The sequence below is a fragment of the Limanda limanda genome, chromosome 10 (genome assembly GCF_963576545.1).
Source record: "Limanda limanda chromosome 10, fLimLim1.1, whole genome shotgun sequence".
NCBI classification, from domain to species: domain Eukaryota; kingdom Metazoa; phylum Chordata; class Actinopteri; order Pleuronectiformes; family Pleuronectidae; genus Limanda; species Limanda limanda.
Window position 1 is genome coordinate 22,140,087 of NC_083645.1, and position 12,667 is coordinate 22,152,753.

General features: G+C 42.4%; 1 protein-coding gene across 1 annotated transcript; it reads right to left on the reverse strand.

The window, feature by feature from the left end:
* Window positions 1–827: 827 nt before the first annotated feature.
* Window positions 828–5,901, reverse strand: spon2b (spondin 2b, extracellular matrix protein). Its single transcript, XM_061080058.1, has 5 exons — window positions 5,667–5,901; window positions 5,073–5,296; window positions 4,418–4,609; window positions 4,127–4,313; window positions 828–1,406 (listed from the first exon to the last, which is right to left on the reverse strand). The coding sequence occupies exons 1-5, from the start codon at window positions 5,899–5,901 to the stop codon at window positions 1,228–1,230; spliced, it is 1,017 nt and encodes a 338-aa protein (XP_060936041.1). The 3' UTR covers window positions 828–1,227.
* Window positions 5,902–12,667: the final 6,766 nt, after the last annotated feature.

Sequence of the window (12,667 nt, forward strand, 5' to 3'; positions counted from 1 at the left end):
CATCAAGACAAGCTGGAGCCAACACTGGGGCCTGAACCCAGATCATCCAGTTAAAATCATTTCTCTGAACACTGAATTTGATCCTCCAGCCCCAGTGTTTGTAACATTACCATGGGATCCCCGGATGCAATTAAGTCCAAATGTGTGGTTCAGATTTAAAAATCATACACTGCATTAAAGGAGCTGAGTTCATATTATGGAGGAATATATTTCTCATTGTACGAATCATGTGAGGTGTTGAAAATGAATGTGCAAACAGTCAACCTTTCATCACAAAGATAATCTCTTTATTCAAGAAAAAGTTCAGACATTATCTTGAGACGTATTTACACTTTATTGATACAGACAAAAACGTTTTTTTGTACATTTTCAATATTTTTATACCAAACTTATTTTTCTGTTTTGAACTAATCTCAGTAACAGTTACATAAAGGACTACACATTTTTACCATCGAATTTGATATACTGTACACCACAGGTTAAAATCCTGTCAATAAATATATCCTTTGTGTTCAGGAAAATAACCACAATGTCTCTCTGTAAACATTATGCTTTTCTTTCTCTCACTTTTCTGCTGGTACTACCTTAGCTAATGGGACTTGAAGCACCATGTTTTCTCTGTGTAGGAGCTGATGTTATTTGGATTTTCTTTTAAGTGTTTCTCAGATACGGGGATTTGAGATCTTACGTGTTGTTTGCTTGGATTTGTTTCCAAATCCGTCAGAGCAAAGCTGCTGGGAGGCAAACAACTGTCTGTGATCTTCAGAAATGTCAAACCAAAGCCAATTTGAGAGCGAAAATATGTTTTTTAGTTCATGGGTAATTTAAAAAAAAAAAGGGTTAGGGTTAAAAAAAGTTGTTCAATCCCCAGACAATTTTGATAAACTGCCAAAACTGAATCGGTATCTAATGGCTATATAATAGTAGCCAAACTACACCTCTGTAGAGCTGACAGATCTGTCAATGTGACATGAGGATGAGATTTATTTGCAGTCTACTCTTCCAATTGAACAGTTGGACAGTCACTCTGTACAATAGCCTTTTCCACAGAAAGAGGCCATAGCCAGGGAGGAAAGAAGGGAATCTGTCTCTTCATGTTTATGCCCTACGTGAAGACCTTTTGTTGTTGTTTCTCCGTCTTCGTCCCTTCCTCCCTTTCCTGGATGTCTTATCTTTCTTTTCTCTCCTCTCCTTCCTCTCTTTCTTGTCCCGCCTTCCATGGCCTAGTCATAAGCAGTTGTCCTGGATGCACTTCCTCTCCGCCTCCAGAAGGGGGCAGGGGGCTCCGTTGTTGGCAGGGTGCATGCGGATGTATCTGGTGCTGTGCTGCACGCCTGCCTCTCCACATTTGCCTTTGCACAAGCCCCAGGGAGACCAGACGGACACCTCACAGTCCAGAGGGGTATCTGCACAGACAAGGGGGGGGGGACATCACAGTCTCATCAACACTTTGGGTTTAGATTTTTCCTTTTTCACTGTGCTGTGTTTGTGGCGTTGACATTTGTATGTGTATATTTGTGTTTCCTTTTTACAGATTTGAAAGGAAACTGGTGGAACAAGTCATAAACAGAAAAATCTCTGCTCTTAAACGTGTATTTGTCTATTAAAGTAGTGAATACAGTAATGAAAGGGAATTCCTGTAAATCGTGCAGCGTGTGCAGCTCTTTACAGACCCATTGCTTCTTGTTATAGTTTCTTGGCAGTGGCTGTGCTGTTGGAGTTACAGTAGGGGAAATAAGTATTCACCACTCAAACACAGACTCAATGGAGCAACTCACATTAAATTGTGACCAGACATTGGTATCAACTCCTGAATTTCACACATTACAATCCATAAAGTGTAAATTGAACACACTAAGGAAAAGCAGTAAACCAAGAATAACTGATTTCACAAGTTGGCTCGGTTGGTTCTTAGAAGAAACTTACTCAAGTCTATATATACATCTAGAAATAAATGTTCACCAAGCTTTAGCACAATGAACATCTCATGATGTGTTGAGGAAAATAACTTAACCAAGACCTTTGTAGTGTGAATGTTACTCTTGACACTGGGTTGAGTGACAGATTTCACAACTCCTAAATGTTACTGTAAGAACCACTGGGGCCATTATCTGCAAATGGTAGGAACATTAATCCACCATGAATTGGCCTTGCACAGGAGCTCCTCACAAAGTATGTGACCAGGGAGTCATGATGGGCAACAGAAGTACAGCCCGAGAGCCAAGGACCACACTCCAGAAAGACTTGGAGGGAGCATGTACACTTGTCACAGAGAAATCAATCGGCAACACACTCCATGCACACCCACTCCGTTAGAAGGTAATAATAATATCACATAACTTATTTGAGAAATGTCCACACCAACGGCAAAGTTTGGAGGTGGTGGTGTCATGAAATGATATGATAACCATGTTATTGAAAGGAAAGCTGAATGGAGCCATGTACCGGGTAATTGTTGAAATGAATCTGTTGGCATCCAGCAGGATGATGAAGATGAGACGTGTGTGGACAATGATCCAAAAGAGACTCAATTGGTTGCAGTGAAAGACAAGAAATGACGATCAAGAAAGGATGAACCATGTTTCTTCATAAAGACATGGCCAAGAAAGGCTTCTCCACCAAGTAGCTGCTGGTGTATTCGCTTATTTTTTTCCATTCAGTCCACTTTTTAAAAAGATAACACTACAGCTTAATTTCTGAATTGCAATATTGCAATTTATTTTAAAGTTTGAATAGACATACAGACGGGGAGGTGGAGCATGGAGGTCAAGTTGAGACTGATCTTGGCTTCTCGATTCATCTTGCAGGCCCATTAAAGACAGAGAAGGATAACTTGAGAAGCTGCTTTAAGTCTCAAAGCTGAGTAACTAAAGCAGGTGATTTGTGAGGTGCAATATTGTAATTGTTTTCCAAGCCCCGAGGAGAAGGTGTAACAGAGACTGGGGGTTTAGTGGAAGGATAAATAGTTGGAGGGTAAGGATGGAGAGTTGGGAGCAGGGCAGGAAACCCCAACACTTCCTTGGCACCTCTCTGTTGTTTGTTGACAGGTTGTCGGGGGAACAGACTTGCGATGCTGAGTCAAACCTTTGCAGTCGCTCTGAACTCTTAATCTGATTACCGCACTGTCAGCGCTAATGCCAGGCTGACACGCTATCTGATTCCCTTTTTTTCCGTTTTACCGGTTGAGTCATTTATTTAGACTTTCTGTGGTAACGTGTCCCATTGGAGAACATCAGCCACACACACAGATGACTTTCGCACTGTTGGCTTTACCCTTGTTTGACACACTCCTCATCTTTATTTTTCCAAGCTGTCTTTCTATTTGTTCTTGCATTCAGACTGTTTTACTGTTGCTACTCATCTGTACAGCAGGGAGTCTTAAAACTTAACAGTCTGGGAAGCAACATTAAGTAAATCCAGCTTCAAATCATGGAACCAGACCTTGTTAAAACACATGTGTGCATCCTATGTTTGGTCACGACCTCAATCCTGCTGTTCATAATTTTTACATATTATTCCTAAAATGCTCTTTCACTTTCTCTGTTTTTTCCCCCGGTGGAAGCCAGATGTGCCCGTGGCATTTCTTGATGCCCTCCACCCACAAGGCTTCTCTGGTTTCTGGTTGGAAGTAATTGAGTTTGTGTGTGGCCTTTAATGGTTTGCAAATGCTTCGATCTGAGTCAGCAAAACACACAAGTCCCTACTTTTCTAGTAAACCCTGAGTTTGAAACACCTACTTTTTTAATTTAACGTTTCCATAGTAATATTCAGTCAGTGGAAATAAAATGGGGAAAGGCTGCTTTAGATGGGATTTGTGTAGTATTGGATGTAAAGCTGTGACCCAATGGGTAAATGGAGACTTTAAATTGCCCTAAGTTGTGATGTGAATGTAGGTGTGAGTGGTTGTTTGACTCTTGTCCAGGTTGTACCCGTCCTTTTGCCCAATTTTTACTGAAATTGGCTCCGCCCGTGACACTTAAGGATAAACAGTATAGATAATCGATGATTGGTGTATGTAAAGTCATCTGTCGTTTTTTAAAAATGATTTCTATCATAATGTTTTTCAGAAACCAATTAATCACTTGTCCAGGTAGAAATCCTTTGTATTTGTGTTGCTCAAACTTACTTATGAGGGCCTCTTCAATCTCGTTCCCTGTCGGCAGCTGGTTGGTCTCGGTGGGCAGCTCGGGCAGGCTGATAATCTGATTGTTCTTCTTTATCTTTGTCAGCGTTACCTTGGCGATGGGTGGGAGGTGCTTCACACGGGGGTAGTAAAAGGAGTTGGCAGGGTGACTAGGGAAGGAGGAGGTGATCTAAGGAGGGGGAAATGTATATTGAAGAACAGTTGATGTTACATGGAGATGTTTTGGTAGAGATCTTAGGTGTCATCACGAAGCAGTTTCTGAGATTTACCCACCTGTATGATTTTGTCCTGTGGGATGGTTTCATAGTTTGGAGACGAGAAGGTGAATCCGCTGTCCGTACCTGCATCGTATGGGAAAAGCTGCAGCGACACATTGTCTTTCCACTGGTCGCCGTCACACAGGTCAACACTGTCCACACCCACGAACCAGTCAGGGCTCGGAACGATGCGCACGACAAACGACAGCTGCAGATGGAGGAAGAAAAAGCATGGGAAGGAAGATGGAGAAAGGAGGGAGAAAAAGGAGAAAGAAAAGGGAAATGGGGGCGAGGGAGAGTGAAATATGGAGATAAGGAGAGAGAGAGTGAAGAAAGACATGTGGGAAAGAGAAGAGAAAAGTTATTACTTGCGATTTTTAGCAGTTTTGGACAACATCACTCTTGGTACTAAAAATGTTTTATTCGCAGTTGTATTGTTGTGACATCCTCAATGGAAATAACCTCACAATATGGTTCACAAGGGCAAATACACAAGTACTCAGACATGTTTTAAACAGCTCAAGTTCAACCCCAGTAGTAATTGCTGTCAGGAATGGCAACAATTCCTCTGACCCAGGCCTTGTTATGTATATTGACCTATCATCAGAGGGCCTCTGATGGCCTGAAGCCCGGCCCCAGACCCGAAGGCATCCAGGTGTTGAGTAACTCACATAGGAGTGCCTGGCGAAGACCTCGAACTCAGTGCTGATCTGGCCCGTTCCTCCCACAACAGCAGGAGCCGACAGGATCCCATAAACACTTTGGATGCGCTCGCCGGCCGCCTCAACTTCCTTCATGAGCGTCCAGGCCTCGCCTTTCTCCGCAAACTCCCTCACTCCATTGCTGGCAAAGTCATTACGCTGCCACATGTGGTAGTCGGTGCTGTGGGTCAAGCCTAGGAGCAGAGAGGAGGGAAGGAAAGGATCAGAGGAGGGCTCAAGTCTGCAATAGTCCGTTTATTTACATCTTTGCTGAGGGACGGTGTTTTCTCTCAATGACTGAACAGTTTGTCCTAACGTCTTGGGCATAACTGAGAAGATTCCTTTTATTGCTTTTCATATCAAACATGACATTTACAGGTTTATATATACCGACCATTTGGGTAATTTTTTAATTTTTCTAAGTTTCAAGCACTGAGCAATTGGTCAGTAAGAAACATTTCTACGTTAGATTCCTGTTACTCAACCTTTCTATCATACTATCTATATACTATCTAACTATCATAATGATGATCTGTACATAGAACCATTCCACTCTGCACTTACCAATAAGGTTTGACCACTGTGCAGGGGGTCGGTAGACAGGATACTGCTTCGGGAAAGCTGCCCGGGACCATTTGCCGGTGAACGTTAGTCTGTACTGGGCCGGTTCAGAGGCCGTGCACATGGGGACATCGGTAGGAACCGGCATTGCCTGAACACCTTGGCCCAGTGTCAGCAGTATGACGACCAGATGGGAGAACGCCGCAGCGATGGAGAGGAGGTTCCTTGTGGTGTCCATGGTAATGAGCGCCGGGGAGGATGAAGGACCTGGAGGAGAAACATTAAAGGGAATACTAATGTTAGGAGAAGAGTCAGCAGTATTTTTTAAACTTGAGTCATTGAGCTGCAAATGAGGTGAAAGGACCGAATAGATTACAATATATGTTTTAATTCTCTTTGCTCTGCTGTTGCTCTGATCCAAGAGGTCTGATTTACTTCTGTGAGGTCTGTTATTTTCCTGGCAGATCAGATACATGGCAAACTTAAAAAAAGAATTCGAGAAAATGGCAAAGTGTGTGGCTGCACCATCTCTGTGGGGCATGTGAGTCAGAAGAGCCGTTTCTCAATCCTTCCACTGTTTATTTTCCAGTGTTTTCCTCTTGTGAACTCGAGTTAAACAATGCTGGGTTGATAAGCGGGGAGATCTGGACTTAATTAAAACACAGTGAAATGTTGTTGTTGTTGCAGCCTGATGAGCTCTGCAGTCCTGCCTCACAGAGAATGAAGCTCAGCCAGCTGAGTTCCCTAATGCTGGATTCCTCATACATCATCCTCACTATCCGGCTGTCCAGAGAGGGAGCAGTCACTTGGTGACTCATCCTGCGACCTCCCTGAACTGGTTCAGTAACTCTTCACTGGTGTGGTTCCTCTCTGTCTCTGTCTCTCTTTTTGCAGAATGATCTTGATGCTAATACATTTAAAACTTGGATGTGTACATGACAAACATGAGCACTGAGGTAAATGTTGTCTTAAAGAATTGCATATGAATTACATCAGTGTCATGCAGTTTGTAAACAAGCAGACTTTCTGTTTATTGAAGAATCTTTTCTTAATTATCGTTTAATGTCACGAGAACTGTTGCAATTGACGAATTGACTCAAACTTTGCAATATCCACAGTTCCTTGTCTCTTTTCTGTCACTTACATGGTGTATGATTACATAAAGTTCCTCTGTTACATGCAAGCTTGGCAGCCTCCTGTCATACAACAGTCACACAGAATCTCTGTGCTGTTTGTGTGGTGCAGAAACTACTCACTGATTTCAGGGATCCAGAGGAATGAAGGGATGCAGTGGAGGTGGAGCTGGTGGAGGTGAAGAGAAGGGGAGAGGAGAGTGGTGGATGTGGCTGTCTGGAAGAGTGACTGCAAAGTTCCAACCCTCTCTTTCGCCTATTTATGTCTTTCAGGAGGTTCACCCCCCCTCTTTGTCTCCCCCTTTCTTCATCTCGCTCCCTTCCCCTCCTCAACGTTCTAAACTCTTCCTCTCAGCCTCACTATCTGGCCCCTTCATGCCCTTTGACTTTGGCTCTTCGTCCACCACTCTCCTCCTCCTCCTCCTCCTCTCCCCTATACTTTTTAAATACCCCATTAACTGACTAATGTGTTCAGCAGTGCTGGATTCACAGCCAGGTGTCCTGTGCAGATCCATTGGTGTCATATCACAGTGTGTTACTGTCGGTCTCTGCACCTACAATTGTGACTAATGAAGCTCATTATGCATTTCTTGAATTTTCTAAATATCTCTCGGTGAAGTTTTTGGAATTGGAACTGAGCCACTAGACCTCGTCCCAGTGCAGATATTCTAACTCATGTAGGAAGTTTTATTGTGCAGGACACAGAAAATTTGCAAAACTCATTAAATGGGTTTTTCTGAGGCTAATTCAGACAAATTGAAGCTCTGTGCAACAAAATGTTGAGGAAGTAAAGATTTTAAGTTACAAAGAAATAGTTCTGTTTGGTTCCAGCGAGTCAAGGTTAAGGAGAAACCATGCACCTTCACAAAGTTATTTTTTTGTTAGGGTATTTAAGGTGTGTAGCATGGTTTTTTCAGTCTACTTAGTCGGTTATGGAAGGAGCAACTTGCAGAAGAAATCATAAAATTGTGCTAGAACTTCATGGTAACAATCATAGTTTCCATGACATAGCCCCCTACTTCTGTCTCTTATGAGTTCAGACTGGTTTTCATGCTTCGGGTACCAACAGACAGGATTTAAACCAGACACTGCACCACTCGCATGTTATCATCACCAACACACCCTGCCAACATATTCCCTTTTCATAGCTTTTCACCTTGGGTTTTAGAATTTAAAATTCACTGGCTTTGTAAGGATCAAACTCACATCCTTCAAATATTCCAAGCAGTCCTCTATGTTTATCTTCTTTTGAGCGCCATAGCACTTATTTAAAAAAAAGAGTCCAAACCATTTCAAGCAGATGTATTTTCAGAAATCTTGAAAAAAACAAAAACCTAGTTAAATGAGCGTTTATTCGTACTCGCCTGTATGCATGTCCCCTTCTGGTGTAGTGTTTGACTTGCTGAACCTGGAGGTGGTAGACATCACTCCACACACTCACGTGCACACACACACAAATTTGCCAGTGCGCTGAATCAGCCCACATCTAATGATTTCCACATGGTCACGTTTCTTACAAACACAAACTTAACACTGGAGTCCAGTCTGCGTTCAGTTCGTGACATTTACAAGGAAAGTTAACTCATTGCCACCTTCATAATTCCTGCACACAGAACAGAGCTGTACAGTTTGGTGGAGGGTAGTAGAGCAGAATGAGAGAAGGAAGAAGAGGAACCAATGTGGCTTGAATGAGTTTTAGCTTAATGAAAAAACTCTTCATTTTAAATTGACTTACTTTCTTGCACTGGAGCTGTTGATGGTATCACACAGTCATCAACTGTTTGGGAATTGTTGATGTAGAGACAGATAGACATGGCCTCCAATTATGTTGTTGTATTTTTTCCCTCTTGTGTTGCTCTCGGCACCCTGGCCTAATTTTGCCTCATCTTTTCAGCATATGACAAATAAACTGACCGAGGTCCTGATTTAAAAACATTCTGGCGCTGGTCTGAGCTGATTGGTGCTTGAAAGGAAAATAGTCAGTCTTGTGTTGCTTGAAAGGAAGCCGTAAATACCAAGGGAGAAGAGGGTCAAAGATAATACAGGTCAGGAACTAGCACTGACGGCCTGAACACATTGCCTGCGTTGCGTGTCGGGTACCTCTCTGACCTGTCGTGGCTTGCATGGCCTTGTGTGTCCAAACCAGCAGCGTGTCTGCTGCAAGCACTCACACTGCCAGCCAGTCTTTGACGATGCATTAATCATAATCACTGTCCATTGTCGGTGAGTTGTCCAAAGAGTGAACAGTCCTGAAAGCAGTCACGTGATGTGTGTTTACCGTGGTGAGGGTGAGAAAGAAAGAGAGCACTGGAAAACTAACCCTCAGCCTAGAGACTGAAACTCCAGTGAAATGCGTCAGTTTCATACAAGAATGGGAACCAATGGTGCGCATTCGTCTGTCAAGGCCCAAAAGTTCCCTCAAATTCAATAAAGCCGCCTCCAAATTGCACAAAATCATAGATAAATGCTCCCATAATATGTCATCAAGATACACAAAATAAATCCCTCGGAAATCTGTGAAAATGTCAAAAAGAACACCCTATTTTGCAGTGTTTACAGAAATCTGATCTGCACCAAAATTCAAAGGGTTCTTTCTTGGCCCCTGTCCCGTCCTTCCACAAAGTTTGGAAATCCATTCGGTGCTTTGCATGTTATCCTGACGACAAACAAACAAACCAAACCATCCAATGTGCAGCGGTGAAACATAACCTCCTTTGTTGAGTTAATAATGTTGCTGGTAAGATGTAATCGTGACCATCAACAGATCTGTTCTCTGTCTATTTATTTTTCGGCAACTCATTGACGTCACCCCAATCAACGTGAACACGCAGGGTTTCTGTTGAAGCCCCCAACGCAGTTGTGTGATTGCTCGGGAGGTAAAACAAAAGACAGAAGTCAAGTCATTTATCATAAATCAGTCACTTTCTTTCTCCACTTATACACAAACACACACTTCCTGTCGACACCTGGTCTTAGCATTCAATCTTTTTCACTCTGTTCTCTCCCCCAAGTTCCACTCAACAAACCCCCGGGGCCTTGTTACAGCAGAAATTACCCCCAGATTACTGGAAATAATTTACTCCTCTGTATGGGAGCAATCTGTGCGCATTCATTTGCACATTTCTTGATAAATTGTAGGTGAATTTGTGTGCACGTGTCTCCGCCAGTGGAAGCTGCAGGCCAGTGGTGACATTGTACAGCAACACATGGATCTCTCCGGTTTGGCTGAACCTTCACTCTTGCCTCTGCGGTTGTGGTTTTGCTTCTTAGTTCTGTGATAATGAAATATTTTCCCGGTCAACTGTGAAGATACAGCTGGTTTCAACCGTATAAAACTTAATATTTGCTCCTGTTAATGTTGGTTACACAGATTTTCACTCATAAATCTATGTGACCTTCCTCAACTCTGTGATGCTACTTTATTTGAGTTCTACTGTTGGACTCCACAGTTACAGACGGCTGGTATTCTAACTCACTTTGTTTGTGTCATCAATCATCAAAACCCACCGCAGCCAGACAAGCCAATATTAGATGTCGAGACAAAAGCGAATTTATATCTGAGAAATGTGGATGAACAGCGCTGGTCCAGGGTATTAGGTGACCGCAGAGTATTAAAACACCATGCATATAAATCCAACATTAGGAAATCTCAGCTGCTGAGTCGGCTGTTCTCGCTCCCGCTCACTCGTCCTCACGTCCTAGTGATTGGCCGAGCGGTTGACACCTGGATTACATTGTTCGGTTGTAGGAGAACGATTTTTTAAAATACGTGGTTAACTCCAAGTGACAGTGAGGGGTCATGTGGAAGTGAGAGGCAAGAGTTGTAACAATGCTGAGTAAGACATCAGGGTCGTTTAGTTTTGAGTGGCCAAAAGCTTTGCCAGATTTCGCTTTGGGAAAATGAACTACTGTGGCAGGAAGGCTAATAATTTCTCCCATGAATCTTTCCTGATGTTCTTATATTTTTTTTTCAGTTTCAAATTCTGACCTTGGAAACCCCTGCTCGAACCAAATTGAGACAACTTGGCGAATTAGCAACATTCAAATATGACTAAATATGAAATCAGCAAACCTGTATTTGTGCAGGAAGCTATCATTGGATTACTTTAAAAACTAAAAACTTTTCAACATTTTAAAAAAATGTCTGGTTGGTTAACTCAATCCTCGCCCCTAACACGCCCATCTCAATCTCTCCCTGTTTCCAGATGCATCAAGTCGCCAAAATACCAAATGCACAGTCATGGCGAATGAAAATAGGTCCATATGTTTTTATTGACTAGGATTGCAAACGTTTCCACAACAGCGTGTCAGTGTCAGTCTGTGCAGAGGGTTTGTCAAACTAAAGCCCAATAAAGAGGCAACATCATGTGGTTAAGTGAAAAGTTTCATCTCTCATCCAATAGGCTTCTTCAGCTCAGTTCCACAGGTCTCGTTACTAAAGAACAGAATCATATCTCATATGCCACGATTATTTATCTCTTTCCCACATGTTATTATGTCGTGGTCACGTAATATATTTTTCTCCAAATGTCACCAGGGGCTCCCTAACTTACACAATGACACAATTAGAGTTTTTTTAACAGCTGTCCTTCCTGCATTTAGCAGCTGTCACTGTTTCTTTTAGCCTGGATGACGTACTTGTACAGTCAAACTTGCCCGTGTCAGTGTTTGGTCAAATGCAGTAAACGCCCCTTTTATGTGCGAGCGCGAGTAGGAAAGCTTAACTCCAGCTTGGTGTGACCGTTTGGCCTGACTGCATTCGTTAGGTTAATTCGAACTGGATTAGGGAAAAGTATCCAGGGTAAATTGAGCTCGCTTCGTAATACAGGCCGATAATCTTGTCATACAGAGAGTTTATTTGCATGAAGGGCGGGAAAGTGAGATCGGATCACAAGTGGTCACAGGAGGATGCATTTTAGTGCCTGGTGTGAACAGACCGAGTTATTACTGTCCGTCTGTGAGTGGATCCATCAGGACGGATGTTAACACCAGGTCTGAACAGGGCCTGTTGGTTCAGAATTGACTGAGTTATAACTCAGAGAGGGACTTTACAGAGTCTATGTGTCACAGCTCCTGCTGCTCCATCTGCTGATTGAGTTGTTAGAAGACCAAATCACCAGCTCAGCTCAGGCCTGCACCTGTGCCTTTCACCTCGGGCCTCACCTCTCTCCCTCTGCAAAGACTTGTTTTCTCTTGGTGTGGTTGGATTATACGCTGACAAAATACTCAGCGTTTTCAGCAACACCCACTTAATCAAGCTTTCAACTTCTCCTCGGTGACGAATTGAGAAAACATTAGGTTTGTGGCACGTAGACTATTGTTTCAAAATGAGGAAAATCCCTGTGTGTGTTTCAATAGAAAACAGTTTTTTAAAAGCTGCCACTATAACATTTATTCTCTTAATCTACAACTATCAATTGATTATTGTCTAGATGGATTAGTCTATAAATTGTAATGATAGCAGTGATTAACACAACTTGCGTGATATCTTAAAATTACTTGATTTGTCCCGCAATAGTCCGAAATTCTTTACTTTTCTACAATAAATTATCTTCCATGGACTGGAATCAGTAGATGTGAGATCAGTTAAAGTTGCAGGAGAAGTCCAGATTTTATTTTATCTATAAAAATGCTTCTAAAGAAAGTAAATTGGAATTTTATCAAACACTTTATGCGACTGAATCCTTTTCTCGTTTCCTTCTTGCAGCGTCTAAGCCACGACCAGTGTGTGTTTATTTATTTACTCTTAATTTATTACTGCTTACTCTATGTTTCTGTCCTTTGGCAGGATAAAGTTACCTTGCTGGTTGCTGAAACAGGTTTTGAAATAGGAAGTCTGTTTTTTATTGCATTTACAGCAGCTTTATATCT